This window comes from Eleutherodactylus coqui, chromosome 12 (genome assembly GCF_035609145.1).
Source record: "Eleutherodactylus coqui strain aEleCoq1 chromosome 12, aEleCoq1.hap1, whole genome shotgun sequence".
In the NCBI taxonomy this organism is placed as follows: domain Eukaryota; kingdom Metazoa; phylum Chordata; class Amphibia; order Anura; family Eleutherodactylidae; genus Eleutherodactylus; species Eleutherodactylus coqui.
Genome location: NC_089848.1, coordinates 41,068,826 through 41,092,072, shown reverse-complemented (window position 1 = coordinate 41,092,072; position 23,247 = coordinate 41,068,826). Strand labels below are relative to the sequence as shown.

Below are 23,247 nucleotides of genomic sequence, written 5' to 3'. Positions count from 1 at the left end.
TTGCATAAGTGGAAAATATGAAAGGTCTGAAGGAGGTCAAGAGGGATGTCCTCTTCCCAATCATAATCCCCCCCCCTCCTTTGTTTAAAACGTCATAAAATTTACAAGTTGACTTGTAATAATGTTGCCATCCAATAGGTAGTGCTGCATCTCCTTCCATGTGCAGGCTAAAGGAGAGATAAGACATCATAAAACTGTCCTGAGCTCAGTGGACTGATTTAGGATTTGTGTCTCAGCTCAGTTTGTCTGTTGCTTTAGGTATTGAGTACAAAACAGTCCAAATTTCTGTGTGTGAACATTTATTTAGACCAAGAGGAATGTGTTCTCCTCCCCTCTGCATCTGTATGTTATAATGATGTGCCATCCAAACTAGCTTCATTCAGAAGCCTGACAAAGGGGGCGAGATATCCATGAAAGCTCGCTGTGACATCATGCATTTTTGTTAGCCATTAAAAGGTATCATATCTACAAGATAACTTGGTTTCTCTCACTGAGATCAAATCACACATTGCCTTTAAAAAGAATACGGAACAACGTACCCACTACTATAAATTAGAATAAGGATTACACATCCATGGATCCCGGCTGCTGCCAAAGAAAGGAGGTAAAGATGGTGGTTGCCATTATTTGGTGCTGGGCCTGGTCTGCACTACCTAGCCAGGTAAGCATTTATGTACCACACTTCACAACTCCCCTATGGTGATAAAATACTCTATTTTATCAGTTGGCAGAGTGTGCAATAAAAATTGCCCCATTTTTTGGAGCATGATGTCCTATTTAGAAAACGCCCCATTTTCAAAAGAGGAACGCCCCTTTGCAGGACACAGCAAAAAAAAAAAAAAAAAAGTATCCAAAAGTGTCTAAAGGCTCATTCCCACGACCATATTGGTAAAACGCTGTTTGTACAGTGTGGCTGTCTTTCTTTCCTACTAATTCCCAGCCCTGTTTCATAGCGGGGCGGCGTATGGTCAGCATCTGCATACGCTGCCTATACAAAGATATAGGGCTCACGCTGCGTGGTACGCAGAGAAATGGAGCGTGCTGCGTTCTATTTCTCGTGTGTATCGATACGCAGTGTTTACAAGCTAGTGTGAACGGATCAATGAGAGTCTATTTACTTTCATTGACTCCATTCACCGCGTGTCACGTGGCTGTGCATCGTGGCAGTAATACGTGCTGAAATGACGGTCGTATGCATGAGCCCTAAGACACATAGTAAATGTGCTGCAAAGCATGCTCAATAGTTTTATGATGCAATTTGCACCAGAAAGCTGTTACATTTTCACTAACAAATATGCCCCATTGCCCCAACTTACAATTACTTGCATGCCCTCTATTATAAAAAAAAGCAAGCCAGTGCTGTAATCAACCTGAGGTATGTTTGCCGCCTAGCATGTGAAACACCTCACTCCAGGGATGGGGAACGAAGGAAGGCCAAGAAGGTGTACCAGGCAGAGAAGAAGCAAGTGAGGTGCCACATCGCATACATAAGGGCGTGAGGGAGAGAACGGTTCATTGCACAAGATAAGCAAATACACATCAGGGCCATATTCGTGTGATTGCATGCCAGACTGCCTTAAGGCCCATTTACACTGAAAGATAATCGCTCAAAAATCACTCAAACGACAGTCTGAGTGACAGTTTGGAGCGATCATCTTTGCATAACTCTAGCTAATTAGCCACTTGAGTTAATGCAGGTGGAGCGGGATACTGCCACAATAGCTCCGAGAACAAAGCAGCTATTTTGTATATGCAAACAGCTGCATTGTTCTCTGAGCTTTCAGCTGGTGTCCCGTTGAGAACTGCCAGCAGGATACCAGCTGAAAGAATACTATCAGCGCCGCCCACTGAGAAAATCAGTGTGCGGCGCTGATAACAGTCATCGGTGACTTCTAGCTTGCTAGAAACCACCGATGAACGAATAGTGCATGAACAGTACATGATGGCAGCGCGTTTAGACGCAACGATTATCGCTCAAAAATGGCTTTTGAGTGAATTTTGAGCGATAATCGTGTCTAAATAGACACGACTGGGTAGGATTCCAACTGCGAAATCAGACCCTGTGCTTGGCATTGGCCCTTACATACTTGTCTGCTCTCTCTGCTCTGCGGATCTGCCGGTTGGCACGTCGCTGCCCATGCGCAGTGCAGAGTCTCGCACCGATGATGACGCAGATCTGCTGTGACTCCCAGCACGACGAATGGCTTCGATGGACTGCAATAGAAGCTGTCCGTGCGAGCCTCGCACTGGAACAGGACATACTGCGATTTTCCCCTGCGAGTGGAAAACCGCAGTTGATTTCCACTCCTTGGCATGGAAAAGAGTTTTCCTTGCATGTTCGGTGGGCAGAATTTGCTGCAGGATCTGGAGGCAAATGCTCACTCCAAGTCCCGCAGTGCAAATATGCCAGTGGGCATTGGGCCCTAGGCCGGGCTAACACGGCTGTAAGTGTAAAGCGCTGAGCGGCGTTTATTACGCACCCATAGAGAACAATGAGCTCTCTTGTGCGTAATATGCTGCAAAATAGAACATGATGGATTTTTTGCGCTTGTGTAATTCCTACACCCTAATGTGAGCGGAACTGCGCATGGCAATGCATCTGATTGCCTACGAATTACCGCGTTACATGTGTGTGCAGCGCATGCGTAATACAAGGTCCTCATACGCTTGTGTGAGCCCGGCTTTACAGCGCCATTTATATACATTAGTAATACATCGATTTCCATGCTTTGCACACTATATTTTAGACACTGGAAGCCCTTTGTTTATGCAGCGCGGGGCCGTACATAAACCCGAATCTTCTTATGTATTATTAATAATCTCTCTCTATAGTCCCAGCAAGTTTTGCAGAACTGATCAATTTAAAAACACATTTTTAGCTTTCTTCAAATTGCATACTGTGTGCATCCAGTCCCAGAAAACAAATGTAAGCATTTCTACAGTCCTTGAAAAGGCACTAATGTTCCCCCTCAGCAAAACCCTATACAGAGAGAACTGCTGAACGGAACTTTGTGAGGATTGTTAGCGAGAAGCCGGTCACAAAGGCGTGCTCAGTGTGCAGCCATCTTTATTGTGTAAATACTAGCTACATCGGATGGCGATCTCCTGGGGGACGGAGCGCGGCATGTAGCACAACGGGGCAGAAGTCCAAGCTGAATGCATCTACGTGGAAATTGTCAACATCATTTTTTTAAATCTTTGTACTTATAGACCAGGGTCTCAAACCTGTGATTTAGGTCCAATGTCTACAAGCGGATTTGAATTGCCGAATTCGCGTAGGGAACCCGTGTGAATGATCTGCAGTTCAAGTCACCCATAGGGAAACATGGGCGTCTGCAACTGAATTAAAGCAAGCAGATTTGATCTGTGGATCTTTGGGTGCAGAAATCAAATCGCAGCATGCTCCATTTCAGTGTGGTTCCCGCACTTACAGCTTCCATTAAAGTCAATGGAAGCCGTTCGATCCGCGGCCCACCCGCGGATAAGCAGGAGTTTGAAACAAAAAACCCTCTACTGCACATGTGCGCCGGCTGGCACTTCTGCAGTAGACTCAGGGTGGGTAAAGTAAGGTCCATGGCCGCGGGCAGGGTCTAATTCCGCTGCAAGCTACCGCATGTGGAATCCGACCCGCCCGTTGACATGAGCACTTAAATTATATAGCGTAAGCTAGAGGGGATATCACAAGAAAAACACGTATCACCTTCCACGGGATAGGGGGTAAAAGACATGATTACTGAAAGCCCCAACGACCGCTGGAATGGCGTACCCAAAACCTACAATCCTCCACACTGCCGAGGCGCTTGAATGGAGTGGTGGTCAAGCATGCACCCCGCTACTCCAATGATTGCCGACAGGACCGAAACAATTGAGCATTGTTCTTCACCATCTCCGTTAGTCCCATAGACTTTAAAAAGAAGAGGCTCCAATCTTCCCGTCACACATGAAGGAGGAAGCGGGGGGACTCTGGAGTCACATCCTAGTGATTGGTGACACTTTTACCACTCATCTTGTGAATTAAATAAATTGTGCCGCCATATCCCAAGATCCATTCCTTCCTTCTTATTCCACCCATAGAGCTGTGACAGGGGGTTTTCCTGTGGGGCAAGCCTACTTTTTACTGCGATCATTTTGATCACATTTTATTTGAGAGGCAAGATGACCAACAAATACCAATTCTGGCATTGTACATTTTCATGCTGTTCACTGTGTACGATAGATACACCACCAACTATTTTTTATTGTTTTGACTTTTTCTTATGTGATGAATGGGAATAGGGCTTTTTTTTTAAATTAAAGGGTTTGTACTAGAAAATACTTCTCACCTTTCCTATGGATAGGTGATGGAGTCTCACTGCTAAGACTCCCACGTCCCCGTCTCCAGCTCACTGCATCCCCTGCAGTAAGGCCATTGAATGGCATGGCGGTTGCTCATTTTTAAATGGGACTGTTGGAAGTAGCCAAGAGTTTCTACTTCATCATTTCCATCAGCCTCATTGAAATAAATACAGCGGCACTGCGCAGGTATAACCACCGCTCCATTCAATCTAACGTCACTGAGGGAGGTTTTAGCGAAGCCACAGTGATGATAAAGAGGGGGGAGGGAGGTGGGCCAAGGACCCCTGTTCTTAAGATAGGTGGGGTGCCTCAGCGGTGAGACCCCACCAATCATGATGAGGTGATGAGCAGCATTGGCCAGTAGTGTCTTCGTTACCGATGCATACTAACGCATAGTGAGTATTCGGTGGTCAGAGAAGCTGATCGGCCATCTTTTGTTTGTCCAGAACTGGACGGTTGCTTTAAGTCCAGAGAGTGGTCCAAAAAGTTAAGAAAAGATATCGCTGCCTTGCACAAACAACTGATTAGGCAGCATGTTTGCATCAATTCATAACAGCAAAAGGTGCTCCAAGTAGTAAGGAAGCCGGTCATGAAGGGGTTGAATAATTCTGAGACTGCAGGAGTCACTAAAAGTGGCATTTGGTGTTGAATTTGGAGAAACCGCTTGTTATATTAGTTGTGTTGAGATATTTAAACTGTTCTTGTGTTTTGATTGCAAACCGCTGAAAGTCTATAGATTTGGCACATACACCTAATTCACAAGGGGGGGGGGGGGGGAATAATTTGGATTGCAACTGTTTTGTGAAAAGATGCAAAACAAAAGTCTTACCTTAACTAAACAATTTGTATGTCCGGGGACGGAGCCGTTGACGTAAATGATGTTGTGCTTTGTATTCACTCTCCATACCTGGATAATGCAACAACAGGGAAAAAAACACCGTATTTTAAACATAATGAGAAAGCCAAACACATTGTTAGAACTGGCCAACCAACTCCAACTAGCGAACAGACCTTGAGCGCGTGGGACGTCCTGTAGAAATCCCCCAGAGGGCCGGGCATCTTTTTACCTTTCAGCACACGGCACAGGCCCTGTTGAAACACCATGAATAGAGGATTTACTGAGAACGCTGAGGACCACATTAACATTACATCTCTCCCGTTTTATTTAAAGGAAGATTATTATTCCAACAGAGGGTTGCCGAGCGGAGAGAAGAGTCACGTTGGGTTTTCTGCATTCTTTAAGACCATACTCAATATTACTGAGTATTTCGGAGGTGGGTGGTAAATCCAAAGGCTGTGCTCTAGTGCCATGTCACAACAGAGCAGTTCATAAGTCATCAGGTCTGTAGTCATTGACTGCACTCTACTAGGAGTTCAACCCAAAGACTCCGAGGCACATGTATAGAAACATCTTTGTGCCGATGTACTGTACATTTGATCTGTGGTTTTTGGATAATGATCACTGAAGCATACAACAGGTTGCAGAAATGTGGTAATATAAATACCAAATGTGTGCCGGATGTGACCTTCATATTGCACGTTTAGTAAAACTGGATCAGGAGGGGTCTAGTTTGTCCTTGTGGAGACCGCAAAGTAGTTGTGGGGAGACTTACAGACCAGGCAATGCTCCTCTTGGAAATTTGGCATCCAAATGGGAGATGTTACAATGCCTCTACAGTGCCTCCTACTAGCTTATCTACAAGTCAATGTCCGACCATTAACCTACTGTATACCGATGGGGCAAAAATACCCAAACAGTGTCTGGACACGGCTATCTTTTCCTTCTGGAGAAGACTCTGGCTATGGCTTATATTTCCAGTCATGTTACAGCCCTGTTAGAAGGTCGGACATTGACTTGTGGGAATGCTGCCTTCTAACAAGTGGCGCTGCTGAGGTATTCTAACATTTCCCATTCGCATAGTACAACTGGCACATGCCTGGAACTACAACTACTAGAAATGATGAAACCTTCAAAAGCAGTTGAGCGTTGCTTTATAAATATGAGGGTCTATGTTGTTGCTTGTTGTGGGCATCATTTCGACTTCTTTCACAATTCAAGTTCGGCTCCACCATTGCTCTCCATCTTGGGTTTCCATCTCACATGCCAACAGTGGCACCGATACAGAAACCTGTGCAGAACCATTGCCTTTAATAGGTGAAATGGAGAACTCTTTGGTCTGCCTTTTAGAAGGTTTCTGTCCCTCTCAGTCTTTTTAGAAGGATAGGAAAGCGCAGTGGATGACACTTTCCCATCTTCCAGCTAAAAAGACAGAGATGGAAACCTTGTGATAAAGGAGACCAAAGTTTTTGTTTCTTTTTAAACAGGTGAGTCTATGGGTGACGGATGGCACCCGTTGATGTGTCCGTCGTATCTATAAGTTTGTTTCCATGTTTAAATCTTGCACTATACACATTAAAAGATAGATTGAGTTTACGGACAAGTTAAGGAATAACACATCAAACACTCTAAGGCCGCCTGCACATGACCGGGTCGGATCACGCAGTGGAATCTGACCCTGTGCCCGGCTGGTGGCCACACGTACCGGTCCGTATTCTTCTGTATTTGGTACTGCGGATGCGCTGGCTATCGCGCCAGCGGACATACGCAGGACAGATTATGCTGCACCGCCGCTAGACAATGACACAGATCCCCTGGCCTTTCCGCAATGATGATTTTTGAAAAGCTGCTGGTCAGACGACTTCCACTGACTTCAATGAAAGCCATCCACACATGGAATACACCTCGATAGCATGCTGTGATTTTTTTTCCCTGCGAGCAGATAATTGCAATTGATTTCCACTCGTGGGCAGGAAAAAAAACACTTTTCCATAGCATGCTATGGAAGGTATTCGTGGCGGAATTCGGAAGCGGATGCCCGCTACGGATTCCGCAGTGCAAATCCAACTTTGTGCAATTGGCCTAAAGATACAAGCAAACGGCAAAGCCCGCGAGCGGAATCACGCAGCGAAATCTGGTCTTGGCAGCAGTGGCGTCCGTGTGTAACTGGTTTTGCTTTCTTCAATCTGTACTGCGGATGGTCTGCACAGCTCGCTGTCGGACAAGTCAATTGTGGAAAGGCCATGGATCAGACGGCTTCCATTGACTTTAATGGAAGCCATCCATGCGCAATCTGCACAAAAATTGAGCATGCTATGATTTTTCATCCCTGTGCAGAAACCGCAATTGGTTTCCGCTCGTGTGCGTGAAGAATCACTTTTCATAGCATGGTATGGGCAGTATTTGCTGCGGACGCCCGCTCCAGATTCCGCAAAGCAAATCCGCCCGTGAACATGAAGCCTGAATGTCTGATATAATAGTTGCAGATCAATTATCTACAGTGACATAACTATACAATGCCTGGATAAAATTATGCCCTCCCCCAAAAACAAAGGAATCAATGTTTAAAAAAAAGATTCATTTTTCTAACTGTATTGTAATACATGCGGAATGTAACACGGTTTGTCCGCCATACAATACTGAACTTATTCACTGACTTACCAGACTACCTAAAGCCCCCGGCCTGCGGTGTGTTTTAGTCTGTCCATGTGAAGCTGGCTGACCTTTAAATCCCCATCTCTTCATGACTCCTTGAAATCCTTTACCAATCCTGAAAGAAAACAAAAACCTACCTTACAAAAATAACATTATCTACATTTCATGGTTCACAAAAGGAGGAGGAAAACCCCAACATATATTTGGGAACATTTTTTTGTGATCTCAACTGGTCATCATCTACTTCATATTAACGGCCCACGTTCAGCCTCCCGACACATGACAATCATGATACAAACGTCCGGGTGTAGATGACACAATGGTCTAGAGCTATGCTCAACGTCAAGAAGCGGGAGTTGGAAGGTCCAACTCTATACTAATGCCATGAGGGAATGAGACGTTCAGCTACATAGAGATGTGACCTTGTTGTATTCATATATTTTTTGGCAAATGTATTGTTAAATATTATACTCTGTGTAGAAAGCAAAATCAGAAGGGGGTTCTTTACTGTAAGAGCAGTGAGACTGTGGAACTCTCTGCCTGAGGACGTGGTGAAGGCAAAATCCATAGAGTTTAAGAGTGGACTAGACGTCTTCTTAGAGCGCTATGAGACTACAGGATATAGACACTAGGTGACCAGTGGGGTTGTTGATCCGGGTCTTGGAGTCAGGTAGGAACTCAAACGTTGATCTAGGGATTATTCTGATTGCCATTATGGAGTTCGGAAGGAATTTTCTCCTCCAAATGAACTAAATTGCCATCTACCTCGTTGGGTTTTTTCTGCCTTCCTCTGGATCAACAAGGGGGAAGGGGTTGGAAAAGCTGAACTGGATGGGCATTGGCTCGATCCAGCCTAACATACTATGTTCTCCCCAGTCAGCTTGCATGTGAGTGTTGGCCTTTGAAAATCTAACTTTCATGAGGCTTTTGACAGTTTGCCCTCAATATGAGCAAGAAGTAGTTTGGAAGAGGCAGTATGAAGAAATGTCAACAGTGTTCCTCAAGAAGCAGTATGCTCATTTAGAGGGCAAACATTTTCTCCACATAACGTGCTTGCCCAGATGTTGCCCATTAGATCATATGGACATCATAGAGTGAGGACCAACATTATAGAGTGGAGAGTCACAAGAAAGAACAGCTCCTGGTCTGGAGGACCAAACATGGCCATGTATTCCATCATCACCCACATTTCTAACTTGTTGAGGATTTCAGCTGCCCTTATTGGGAGAAGGGTTTGTCCAAAAGGGACAAAATCTTTACCTCAACTTGGTAAGCCTGCATGGTGCTAAGCTTTTGCTGTACATAGACCTATCTATGTCACCGTATAAGCATCCCTCGGCATGTGTCCACATGACTTGTTCAACACATACCACTTATCTACTGCTTCTTCTACTGCTTATCTTTATGGCGACTGCATAGCTATAGAAAAGGTCTTTTCATTTGCAGAAATGGGAAATGTCTACCAGAACTGCGCCTCGTACGAACGTACCCTGGATGGTCCTCATTCACTAAGAAAAGAAATTAGGGAATTCTCATGAGGCAGGTCCTCCGTGGATTTTCACAACATTTAAAGTAACCGCTAAGTGAATGAGGTTTAGGCCTCGTGTCCACAGCACACGCGGATTCAACATGCGGAATCTGCGCGTGCCCGGCTACCCGGCGTAACTGTCAGTGTCTTCATGCGGGAACCGCAGTAAAATGGAGCATGCTGTGATTTTTCGGTCGCAAGTGGAAACAGCAATTTATTTCCGTTTGTGTGCATGAAGAATCATTTTTCCACAGCACGCTATGGAGGGTTAGTGCTGCGGAATCTGGAGGTGGACACCCGCTCTGGAATCCGCAGGAAAAATCCGCCCGTGGACACGAGGCCTTAAGCAAATCTCAAATCATACACTGCAAAGAAAAAAAACCTCTGCCCAAATCTTGCATGGAAATTGATTGTGTGGATTTTATGAATACAGTATTCCAATTTCCACCTGCAGAAGGTGAAATCTGTGGCAGAACTGCAACAAGAAGATCTGCACCATTTGGTGCAATTTGTTGCTGCTGTGGAAGACCCTTTAGTGTACCCATCATATAGATGCACTAACATCACTGATTGTGAGTAAACAGAGGCCCCTTTATAAGGCCTCATGTCCACGGGCAAAAGAAGAATTAAAATCCGCAGCGGATTTTAACTCTTCTCCTGCCCGCGGATCCGCATCCCATAGGGATGCATTGACCACCCGCGGGTAGATAAATACCCGTGGATGGTCAGTAAAAGTGATTTAAAAAAAAAATGGAGCATGAAAAAATCTGGACCATGCTCCATTTTCGTGCGGGTCTCCCGCGAGGACGGCTCCCGCGGGCTTCTATTGAAGCCTATGGAAGCCGTCCGGATCCGCGGGAGACCGAAATCGGAATTTACTCACCTGCTCCGGATCTTCCCTTTGCCGCGGCTTCATCTTCTCTCCGTCGCGGACAGATCTTCTTTCTTCGGCCCGGCGGAGAGAAGATGAAGCCGCGGCGAAGGGAAGATCCGGAGCGGGCAAGAGGTGAGTTAATTCTTATTTTCATCCCTCATGTCCGCGGGGCAGGAGGGACCCGCTGCGGATTCTCCATGGAGAATCCGTAGCGGGCCTGATTTTCCCCGTGGACATGAGGCCTAAAGGGTCTACAGAAATAATGAAGCCCAGTATCAGAATAAACTTATATTGTTAGTCGATTTCCTTTGCAGATTTACCTAGCACTTCAGCTAGAGCAAGTCATCCGCAACGACTGGAAAAGGAAGTTGCTTTAAAGCGGAATAGATTGTGAAGGCTGTAGGAAAAACTTTCCATTAGGGAGAACCAGCGCTGTCACTTCGGAGCACCCTGTCCGTCAGCTGTGTTTTGCTCCTTCCGGCAGCTGAAGATGGCCCCTATAGCTCTATGTAAGTGCTATAGGGGGCCATCTTCAGCTGTTGGAAGGAGACGAGAACAGACGAGGGGGCAGGAATTGACGAAGTCACACTTGATACCCTCCTTCCACACCGCCTTGCTTTTCAATAACTAGTGTTGTAGATAGTCTTCTAGTAGGAACCGGTCCCAAGAGGTTGTGTTAGCAATCACATGTCCGGCAACTAGATCAACACAAAATGTGGCCTTTTCTCCGGTTCACAGAAGTTGGCATCAGGTGTCAAGTTAGTTCAGTGTAATAATATGTGTTATTTAATTGTTCAATGTAACATTACAAATGTGTTTAGCAAATCTGCCTTGTTCTCAAGCCTGAACCGAAATGGAAGAGTCTTGAACGGCAGTAAAATGTCAATTAGCGGTCTCACTGGCCGGGGTTCACTGCAGCTGCCTTGGTATATATTTTAGCAGGCATGATGCCCACTGGGACAGCTCACCTGATGATGCCAACCCAAGCAGAGAAAGTGCTCATTATATAATGTTACAAACGCATCATCTGGAAAGTGGGTTAGCAAGCAAACTGTATGTCCCGAATTAATTGGATCTCTCTGTGGCTTTGTTGCCATATCAAATCCTAAAAATGCACAATTTGGGTTTGGTTCATGGCTTGTTTAATATATAGACTCCGATCCGGCGCTTCGTCCGTCGGTTACTAAAGTGTCAAGAATAAAACGTTACTAAGAGAATAAAATATAACCAACTGTGCTTTTCCTTCAGAACAAAACAAAAAACTGGACGCCAACTATTCTATCTGCGACCACAAGGCTTCCAAACTCAGCGACCTACTTATGCATCCCCCTTACTGTAGAACGCTGCTGCAGCCGCTATGTTCTTTAGATTGGCATGGGTTCAAGTTGTGGAGATCCACATGAGGATGATCGGAAGCAAATGTTCACCCAACTATGGGTTTTGGAAGGACCTACAACTTTTAGCACACACTTCAGAATATATTGGTTAAAGGGGTTGTCCCGCGAAACAAAGTTGGGGTATACACTTCTGTATGGCCATATTAATGCACTTTGTAATGTACATTGTGCATTAATTATGAGCCATACAGAAGTTATTCACTTACCTGCTCCGTTGCTAGCGTCCTCGTCTCCATGGTGCCGTCTAATCTTCAGCGTCTAATCGCCCGATTAGACGCGCTTGCGCAGTCCGGTCTTCTTTCTTCTGAATGGGGCCGCTCGTGCCAGAGAGCTGGTCCTCGTAGCTCCGCCCCGTCACGTGTGCTGATTCCAGCCAATCAGGAGGCTGGAATCGGCAATGGACCGCACAGAAGACCTGCGGTCCACCGAGGGTGAAGATCCCGGCGGCCATCTTCACAAGGTAAGTAAGAAGTCACCGGAGCGCGGGGATTCGGGTAAGTACTATCCGTTTCTTTTTTTACCCCTGCATCGGGTTTGTCTCGCGCCGAACGGGGGGCTATTGGAAGAAAAAAAAAACCCGTTTCGGCGCGGGACAACCCCTTTAATTACCTGAACAGCAATCACCTAATATAAAAATTAGAAAATTAGTGTACAGATAGTCCCCTACTTACGATTCTGGTTGAGGAAGTACATTTGTTCGTATGGAGGAACAAATGCTTGTATGGAGGGGGGATCGGGGAAGGAATCCCGCTCTATACGACATGAGGTTTCGGCTGTTTTGTACAGCAGACACCCGGCCACAGCAGCTCCGACAGGTCACGCCGCTCATTGGGCGGTTAACGCTTAAAATGCGGCTATCAAAATTGACAGTGGTATTTAAAACGTTTACCGCTCCAAGGAGCGGTGTGGCTCGTCAGAACTGCTGTTGCCATGTGTTGGCTGTAAGAAACAGTCGGCACCTGACGTTTGGGGGTCCCATATGGCCTCCCGCGATAAGATCGCAGGATGCTGTGCGGTTGCCACGGCAGCCAGGGGCCTTCCGATTCGCCCAAGGGCTGCCTATGCAGAATGCCTATCATGCCGTGCCTACCTCCTCATCCTTCCTTCTCCACTTTCACTAGACTTACACGTAATTCCTTTGGTCCGCTCATGCTCTCAGATCTACAGTTCATTCCCCGCAATTTTCTATCCTTAACTGTTGGGTAATCTCAGTTTAAAAACCAATTATGCGCTATTCTAAGAGATCTGAAGTATTCCAGTTCACAGGTTTTACCTTGTCAATGCATTAGACATCTTACAGTAACAATGGCAACGATACTATCATTTGAATACGGGGTCATTTTCGTTCGGTATGTGTATAGGCAGGACATATGGAACCTGAAATAGAAGCCGATAAGAAACTAGAGTACTTCCAGTTCCACCCGTTTAGGAAACCTTCACCCAGAACAAAATAATAAGCCCTTAGCGGAAGAGAGAAGGTCTAATTATTTCAAGACCAAACAGTCTTAGATATAAAAATGAAAAAAAAGACACATTCACCCCCCACAGGTCAGGACTAGCTCTGTTCATTCTGCAGGAAAAAGCGTTACAGTTTTGGATGAACCGAGTTTGTTCCACCTCAATCGGCTGTAGCTCCGATGGTATCAGCACTAGTGATAGGCCAAGCTACTTGGCTTCAAAATGACCCTAAAAGCAGAACCGGAGCCACAGCCGCCTGACGTGGGGTCGGGAAAACTGAATTTACAGCTGTCACTTTTCAGTCAGTGTGCAAAGCAGAGAAAGAGGAAGGGAGAGGTACCGGTAGCAGAGAAGATTAGGGATACTCCGGTCTCTTCCCCTGTCTCAGGGAAGGGTACCACAGACTTCTGTTCATGTTATCCCAACCATTCAGAGAGCATATTTAATTTGTCATTGTTCTTTTTCCCAGGAATGAAGATTTAGCCCCCCCCCCCCCCCCCAAGCACTTTTTACCACGATTAGTGTGCTACAACGCTCCGATTGTTTTCAATGGGACCGCTTACACAGCTACTGTCAGACGCTCGAATGGCTGTGATTGGTTCATCGAGCGCCGGCTCCGATTAGCTGAACTGGCGCTCAAGAACCAATCAGAGCAATCTCTTGCTGGAGGTTTTCAATCCTCGTTACCAGCAATAGATGCTCTGTCGGCACTGACAAGTGCGCAGGATACCTGCAGGAGCGCCGGAAAGCGGTGGGATGGACCCGAATAATGCCTGATAGGAGAGTATGGCTTTTTTCCCCCAGCTTCCTTTGAAAACGCAGCCAAAACCTTGTCAGAAACGCATGACAACGCTGCTGAAAAACCGCAGTAAACGCAGCGTTGAAAAATGCAGCGTTTCTGCAAACACCTGTGTGAGGCTCCTGTCCACGGGCGATAGTGCTTTGCGTTACCTGCAGCGATAATCCGGCCGTAACGCACTGCACGCTTTCCATTGCGTTGCTATGGAAAACGCAGCCCCCTGTCCACGAGTGATTTTCCGCTCGCAGGACTCAAATTTCTGCGGGAAAGGAGGGACATGCTGCGGGATTCTGCATGGATAATCCGCGCGGGCCCCAATTTCCCAGTGGACATGAGGCCTTAAGGTGACAAAGTCAAAATCTACAATAAAAAAAGGTGACATTTTCAGGAAGGTTTTTCCAGATTTGTTGAGGGATTAACTGCAGGAGGGTCAAAAAGAACAGCTAGTACCAAGAGCGAGGGGATTAGTCCAGTCAGACCCGGTATGACACTCATTGGCGGGTGTCACCTATTATTTTACCTATAAAGCCCTATATAGTCTGGATATAAAACATCTTGTGCAGAGAAGAGAGCGATTATAAATAGTATTCTTCTAATACACTAGTATACTAAATATTTAATTATTATATACTAATTATTCAAGCCTCCGGGTACCAAAGCAACCCATCAGGATGTGATCGCGAGGGGTCCAATGGGTGACAAAGGGAGTCCCTTTCCTCTGTTAGCCTTTTATATGCAGAGGTTGCACTGACCGCGGCATGTAAAGGGTTAAACACCGGGAATCAGAGGTGTTTGGTCATGTTGGCCACAATGCAGGACACTGGTTAACACACATCGTGCGGGGGCTACTGCTGCATACTGGTGTGCCATCTGAGAATCCTACCTGTGAGAGGGGGTTTGGGGTGGGGTTCCTTATCCCTGCTAGCCTTCAGCAGGTGCGAAGGGCTTTATATTCCTACCCTTCCCCTTCTCCCTTGCTCTTTATTCAGTTCAAGTTGGGGGTAGTAGTTGGAGCCTCTACCCAGGGGGAAAGATATCTACTTTTAGTTAACTGCTGGTTTTCTTTCCTTTTACTTTCTTCGTTTTTACAGTTGCTTTGTGGCGTTTAGTGCATCTCTCCAGGTATGGCCCCCTGCACACGGGCAGAAAGCCCGTGGCGGGATTTCCCGCAGAATTTCCGCCTGTGCTGGCGCATCACAGAGCAGAGGAGACACCGGGAGTGGGTGAGCCGCAGGGCTGTGCAGAGGCATGGGTCCGCATCTCGCTGCGAGAATTCTCGCAGTGGGATCCGACCGGGCCGTCTGCAGGCGGCCTTTCTTCTCTGGGATAGTCAGGTCCTAGGTGAAGACAGCGTGGCCGTCCTTACCAGGACGCTTACTCCACGCTTAGGTAGTGGTTTCCCCATCCCCCTGATTATTAAGGGACAGGTTTCTCCATTTTCTATTGCCTGGAGTGGTATAGTCTATCTCAGCATTAGTATTTTGTGTGCGTTTACGTTTTTGAGTGTGAACGCCGCCCTGTGTCCGAGCTGGCTGTGGTGCCATAGCACCATACGGGCACAACAACAGTGCTGCAGCGTAAAGCCCCTTAATAGCCGCCATCAAAAAACGTACGGGCAGTTATTTTTTTGTGGTATACTCCCGGGGTCAGATTGCCTTTTATACTTTGGGACAACCTGCTTTTGTAGGCTATACTGATTAAAGTCCATAACTCTTAGCTTAAGGCCTCGATCACAGAGCGATTCCACTCCATTTTTACATCCCACTGAATTCAATGGGATTCCGCTCCATAGCCGATAGATACAAAGCAGGTTTTTTTTGTGCATTTTAAAATTAGGCGTTGTGGAAAAAGAAGTGTGTCAGCTGGCCAGGCATAGATTCACCTCACTGAGTGATGCTAATCAAGGTGTGGATCTGCAGGCAAATCTGTGGCAGAATCCCAAGGCTCGCCTCCGATATCTGCTGCAGAAATAGGTTGCCGATCTGACACTTTTATTCCCATGTGAAAAAGATAGTAAAGGTGTATATAGAACATATAGCTTGGTCTTTTCAATACTAGCCCCTTATGTGAATCTTAGAAGGAATCCGTGTACTTATACAAGTGCCTGACAGGTTCACTGAAGGGGCAGAATGTCAAACTCAGATAAAACCCACATGTGTAAGAAGAGTCCAATTAATTACAGTCAAGTTCTTTCTACACTCTCCCAAGAGATTGGCTGGACCGTCTCGCTGCCGGAATTCATGCAAGGGAAAAAAGTTAAATATACTGGGTTTTTTTTTTTTACTTACAGGCAGGCTAAAAATCACAAAATAGGAAATATACTGCAACATATACAAAACACAAGGTACATTATGAATACTAGATATACTGGATCAAATCATCTGTCTAGAACGTTCAATGGTTGACCAGCTGGGATCCATCGCTCGGGGGCCCCCGGCCGACCAGCTGGGATCCATCGCTCGGGGGCCCCCGGCCGACCAGCTGGGATCCATCGCTCGGGGGCCCCCGGCCGACCAGCTGGGATCCATCGCTCGGGGGCCCCCGGCCGACCAGCTGGGATCCATCGCTCGGGAGCCCCCGGCCGACCAGCTGGGATCCATCGCTCGGGAGCCCCCGGCCGACCAGCTGGGATCCATCGCTCGGGAGCCCCCGGCCGACCAGCTGGGATCCATCGCTCGGGAGCCCCCGGCCGACCAGCTGGGATCCATCGCTCGGGAGCCCCCGGCCGACCAGCTGGGATCCATCGCTCGGGAGCCCCCGGCCGACCAGCTGGGATCCATCGCTCGGGAGCCCCCGGCCGACCAGCTGGGATCCATCGCTCGGGAGCCCCCGGCCGACCAGCTGGGATCCATCGCTCGGGAGCCCCCGGCCGACCAGCTGGGATCCATCGCTCGGGAGCCCCCGGCCGACCAGCTGGGATCCATCGCTCGGGAGCCCCCGGCCGACCAGCTGGGATCCATCGCTCGGGGGCCCCCGGCCGACCAGCTGGGATCCATCGCTCGGGGGCCCCCGGCCGACCAGCTGGGATCCATCGCTCGGGAGCCCCCGGCCGACCAGCTGGGATCCATCGCTCGGGAGCCCCCGGCCGACCAGCTGGGATCCATCGCTCGGGAGCCCCCGGTCGACCAGCTGGGATCCATCGCTCGGGAGCCCCCGGTCGACCAGCTGGGATCCATCGCTCGGGAGCCCCCGGTCGACCAGCTGGGATCCATCGCTCGGGAGCCCCCGGTCGACCAGCTGGGATCCATCGCTCGGGAGCCCCCGGTCGACCAGCTGGGATCCATCGCTCGGGAGCCCCCGGTCGACCAGCTGGGATCCATCGCTCGGGAGCCCCCGGTCGACCAGCTGGGATCCATCGCTCGGGAGCCCCCGGTCGACCAGCTGGGATCCATCGCTCGGGAGCCCCCGGTCGACCAGCTGGGATCCATCGCTCGGGAGCCCCCGGTCGACCAGCTGGGATCCATCGCTCGGGAGCCCCCGGTCGACCAGCTGGGATCCATCGCTCGGGAGCCCCCGGTCGACCAGCTGGGATCCATCGCTCGGGAGCCCCCGGTCGACCAGCTGGGATCCATCGCTCGGGAGCCCCCGGTCGACCAGCTGGGATCCATCGCCAAGAGCCCCCGGTCGACCAGCTGGGATCCATCGCCAAGAGCCCCCGGTCGACCAGCTGGGATCCATCGCCAAGAGCCCCCGGTCGACCAGCTGGGATCCATCGCCAAGAGCCCCCGGTCGACCAGCTGGGATCCATTGCCAAGAGCCCCCGGTCGACCAGCTGGGATCCATTGCCAAGAGCCCCCAGTCGACCAGCTGGGATCCATTGCTCAGAGCCCCCGGTCGACCAGCTGGGATCCATTGCTCAGAGCCCCCGGTCGACCAGCTGGGATCCATTGCTCAGAGCCCCCGGTCGACCAGCTGGGATCCATTGCCAAGAGCCCCCGGTCGACCAGCTGGGATCCATTGCCAAGAGCCCCCGGTCGACCAGCTGGGATCCATTGCTGAGAGCCCCCGGTTGATCAGCTATTCAGGCACCAGCCTGGCAGCGCTGCAACACGGTTTACAAAGTGGAAGCAGACGATCACTAGTAACTGAGATTACCAGCACCGACCACTATACAGGGGTTGGAATGATTTGCTTCCCCTCTGTACAGTGGGATGTGGTATGATAGCTGCCACCTGAAAAGTTGATAGTCAGCGTACCAAGAAGTGGCCCCTAGGCAATTAACTATTGATGACCTATCCTGAGGATAGGTATTCAATAGAAATTGACTGTAAAACCCCTTTAAAACTCTAATTTAAAGTAGGTCTGTAGAAATAACCTTACCCCTAACCCCTGGTTGGGGATATGCAGTCTAAACATAACTATCTCACCTCATTCTACTGCCATATGTCTGAAATCAATTTTTCCACCATATGCAAATACAATGCATACCGTCTAATGGCCGTTTGGCTTGCATGGACTGGTCCCGACTTTCTCCCATAATTCCTCCTTAACCCCTCGACTTGCCTATTAAATGGCCATATTCAGTTCTTGAGCATACACAGGATTCAAAATGCGTGGTGTCAATAGCTCAAGACATAATCGAGAGTCTAACAAACATCCAAGAGAAAAAAAGCAGCACTATGATCAAAAGTCCAAATAACAAAAGGTATTCGATTCACCCGCGTGAAATATTTGACCTTTTTAGGTGATTAAGAAGAATAGAAAGTTCTACCCTGTTGAAGGATAGAGGATGACTGATCAGGAGTGGTCTGACCGCTGGGACTGAGAGTGGCAGTGCTAACCTTGGCCACATGCATGGAGCAGTAAATGAAAGAAAGGTGTATGGCCACTCCATTCATTCCAATGGAACCCCAGGGAATTACAGAATTGAAGCGCTCGGCAATCTCAGGTGCGACCACTGCTCCATTCAGGAGGAAAACAACGGGATTGGTAGTGGTCTCAGCAGTCGGACCACCAGTGATCAGAAAGTAATCCCCTATCACAGTGGTTCCCACACTTTTTTCAGCCATGGAGCCCTTTTTGAAGGTTTCTCAAGGAGCCCCAAAGCAGGACAGGGGGTGTGGTCAGGGGGGGGGGGGGTTACCTCCATCGTTATTAAAAGGACAGGGTCTGGATAGACTATTGATATACATTATATTTAAAATTAAGCTGCTGCAGAATTAAATCCCGCACCTCATGTCAGCGTTCACACGGGCTTTGTACAGATTGTTTCCACATCGTGTGGATGAGATTTTCAAAATCTCCTCCACTTTGCTGCTACAGCTGCTGTAAACTGCACAGCAAATCCGCCCTGTGTAGTAATAGTGACCCCCTATATTGGTGGCCCCAGTAGTAATAGTGACCCCCTGTATTGGTGGCCCCAGTAGTAATAGTGACGCCCTATATTTGTGGCCCCAGTAGTAATAGTGACGCCCTATATTGGTGGCCCCAGTAGTAATAGTGACCCCCTATATTGGTGGCCCCAGTAGTAATAGTGACCCCCTATATTGGTGGCCCCAGTAGTAATAGTGACCCCCTATATTGGTGGCCCCAGTAGTAATAGTGACCCCCTGTATTGGTGGCCCCAGTAGTAATAGTGACCCCCTGTATTGGTGGCCCCAGTAGTAATAGTGACCCCCTGTATTGGTGGCCCCAGTAGTAATAGTGACCCCCTGTATTGGTGGCCCCAGTAGTAATAGTGACCCCCTGTATTGGTGGCCCCAGTAGTAAGAGTGACCCCCTGTATTGGTGGCCCCAGTAGTAATAGTGACCCCCTATATTGGTGGCCCCACTAGTAATAGTGACCCCCTATATTGGTGGCCCCAGTAGTAATAGTGACCCCCTATATTGGTGGCCCCAGTAGTAATAGTGACCCCCTGTATTGGTGGCCCCAGTAGTAATAGTGACCCCCTATATTGGTGGCCCCACTAGTAATAGTGACCCCCTATATTGGTGGCCCCAGTAGTAATAGGGTCTCACATTGCCGCAATGCTCTTCAGATGCAGAGAGAGGAAGGGGTTAAATTACTTACTACACATAGCCTTCCCTATCTCTGCTGCACCGCAGGAGATCGCAGGCAGCAGAGATGGAAGGCTGTGAGAATAGGACGTTGCTTAACCCCTTCCTATCCCTGAAACTGGAGGTTTAGCTGTGCGGATTACATTAGGAGCCATTGGGATGGCTGTGCGCCCCATTGGGAGTCTCAGGCCCGGGGCAGTCGTCCTAATCGCCATTATTAGGCTGGGTTTAGACGGGATGGGATTGCCAGTGGAATATCCGCAGCGGACATCTTGCTGCAGATCAGCCGCGGAATGCCTGCCTCCAAACCGGCAGCATATGGTGCGGGTTTTGAAGTGGGTTTCATTGCATATTCCTGTGTGGAAGTCACCCCCTATCTTTTTGCGATATCACCAATTGAAAGCCATGGGAGAACTCTGTGATCCTCTGCGGTGGCCTTGACAGCCATGGCAGGGATGAAGGGATTCCCCATAGTGATGCGAGGCTGTTTTCACATGAAAACGTCTCACATCCATGGGGCGTTCACATGGTGGGGAGCGTGATATCAGGCCTAAGGCTGGTTTCACATAGGCGCCAAAATCGCACAATTTTCCGGCGATGCGATAGGTGTATGAAACCCATCCTTTTCAATAGTTTGCTTCACATTACCGATGTTTTCACTGATGCTACGATTGCAAGAAAGGAAAAAAAAATTGCAGCATGTTCTATCTTCCTGTGACGTCCTACTTTTTATCTCCCATGTTTCCCTATGGAGCCTCCTTCATTATCGCATCGCACAAACTTGCGATTTTTATGCGATTTTAACATTAGAAACTCCTATTGATTTTCGCAATAAAATTTGTGCAATTTTACCGCGGCCGGCAGCGATGTGAGATTATTCTGTAGAAAATGCATCACTGATGCGCAAAAATCATGGAAACAAAGACGCGGCAGAATCGCGATTGCTCATGTGAAACTAGCCTCAGGGGGCCTTCACACTGGCGAGGAAATTGTGCGAGATTTGTGCGTCGCGAGATGCACAAACACGAAGCCTGTTCTTTTGAATGGAGTCATTCACATTTGCAATGTCTTCGTGAATTAGCAGCACTGCGATGTGATGCCATGCGGGAAACGCAGCGCAGCATGTGCTATCTTTTGGCCAAGTATCGCACATTGCTTTTTAGTGGGCCTAACAGCAGCGCCGGCCCCATAGAAAACAATGGGAGAACTCCGCGATCCTCTGCTGCGACAGCCATGGTGGAGGATCTCTGCATCCCCAAAGAGATGCAAGGCTGTTTCCACGTGCTAATGCCTTGCATCCAGGGGTTTCAGATGGATGGCGATATCACCCATGCCAGTGGGAAGGAGCCATTGGTCCCTGCTCTACTCACCGCTGTAACCATGTCCTGACAGGCTGTACTGAGCAAATGAAACGTCCAGGACCTGCGGTAAGCATAGATACATCGATCAAATGACCAGAGCTGGCTCATGGGATTCGCGTTGCTATGGCGACTCCAGGTCCTGGACATTGCTTTCCACAGTGCGGCCTGTCTGGACACCGATACAGCAGTGAATAGAGTGGAGACCTAAACCCTCCGTCGGAGCCCCTGACACTTTGGGATACCCTGCCCCATCCTATGGACAGGGCATAACTTTGGATGTTGGCATTATCCTTTTAGGCTAATTTCACACGTCCGCATCGCATCACACTCCAGTGTGCCGCACACGCCGTCCGATGCTTTCCCGGCCCCGTTGAAAACAATGGGTGATGCAGTGCGAGGGAACGCTGAAAGATAGGACATGCTGCGATATTTTTCCTACACACTGATGCTGGAGAAATAAATAAATAGGTCATTTAAAAGAATAGGTCAGAAAAATCCAATTTTTAAAAAATCAGACATTTCCTTAAAGAAAATGGCAGGAAATTGAAGTCCCCTTGTCCCTTAGTGGTGCTGACGTGGAACAGCTGGTCCATTTAAAACCGAAATATATGTGTAATCATATATATATATATACACACACACACACACACACACACATATATATATACACACACACACACACATATGTATATATCAGCATGTATATATGTCTGTATTTTTTTTTTAAATTTAACACATACTAGCATAAGTGTATATCTTATTTAGTGCATGGCCATTAGTCTATCTAGTTTTATGACTTCGCTCCGACAATGGCGCGGAGATGAGCTGCGAGGGGGATTTACAATGCGGCAGTAACGTAATGCTGAGTAATGGTGGGATATATTAATGTATTCCAATGCAGTAACTCTGTGCTGTGCAGCTTGGCATCCTGGTAGCTTCCCACGTGGACCCTTGCCCTGTAGATAGAGGGAATGGGTTAACCGTGAGCAGCGGCGCCCCCCAGCATCTTGGAGCGCTTGGCAATTTGTGTTGAGATGGAAAAGGGTGAATTATTAAAAGCTCTTCCAAGGCAGCACTCATCAAGTGATTTCTCTCCTCCTTAAGTGGCCTGCGCCATTGTTATCAGTTTGCTGCCCTCGCTGCTCGCAAGCCCTTCAGAGAATAAGCAGACATGGAAGCAGGATTTTGTTAAAGGCCGAGGGGCTTTTAGCAGGACTGCTACTGCTGAGGGATAATACCGGGCGCCCTCCAAGATGGATTTACAACCGGATCCGTCCACACACCGCCGCCGCAGGAGGAGGACCACTACTGCGGCCGCAGGATTGATGCTACATACCTACGGATTCGGCAACCACATTTTTTTTTCTCAACTTCAGGGTCAAACAAACCAACAGAAGGACATCTAACCGTATATAGACAGTGCATAAATATACCGGTCTGTACAGAGGTCTTCCATAAAGCCAGTAGATTCAGGGAGGGGAGGGGGGGGTAGACCCGCTGCTTTTCTTTAGCAGCTCATACACAGACGAAACTTGGTCAAATCCGTCACTTTGGGCAGAATCGGCCACCTATCCACGGGTGTCTCTCGCCGGCAGATAAAGTGTCCATCTAACCTGTATGGCTTGGGAAAAGTGCTTGCACGCACCGAAACGCGTAGCCGTTATCTTGTCCCATCATATTTACATGAAGCGCCATCACTAGGAGGGGCTTCTGTGTTCATCATATCCCCCTCCTTCGAAGTGTCAGCTACTTCTCTGGGTATTACTACCGATAACTGTGCAATATCTGCCCTATGAGTGCAGGATTTTGTGTAACGGTTTTGTTTATGTGCCGGGGAGGTTCCCCATAATCGGTGCAGCTCCCCTCTTATACAGCGGATGCCGCCAGCATAGGAAACCGCCGACTGAGACATACCTGCAGGACCACAGGTGAGGCCTCTGGGGACCCCTTTGGGTCTATGTATGCACACCAGGCTAGTCCAGATCATCTATATTCTGAGGCTGTT

The 23,247-nt window shown here is 48.3% G+C and overlaps 1 protein-coding gene across 1 annotated transcript in view; it reads right to left on the bottom strand.

Moving 5' to 3' along the window:
- MRPL3 (mitochondrial ribosomal protein L3) overlaps positions 1–23,247 on the bottom strand; it is a 72,626-nt gene that overhangs the window by 12,754 nt on the left and 36,625 nt on the right. Inside the window, exons 7-9 of the mRNA XM_066584554.1 lie at positions 7,835–7,943; positions 5,347–5,424; positions 5,165–5,242 (exon numbers count right to left, since the gene is read on the bottom strand). Coding sequence (XP_066440651.1) covers positions 5,165–5,242; positions 5,347–5,424; positions 7,835–7,943 — 265 coding nt within the window. The remainder of the gene's footprint in view (positions 1–5,164; positions 5,243–5,346; positions 5,425–7,834; positions 7,944–23,247) is intronic.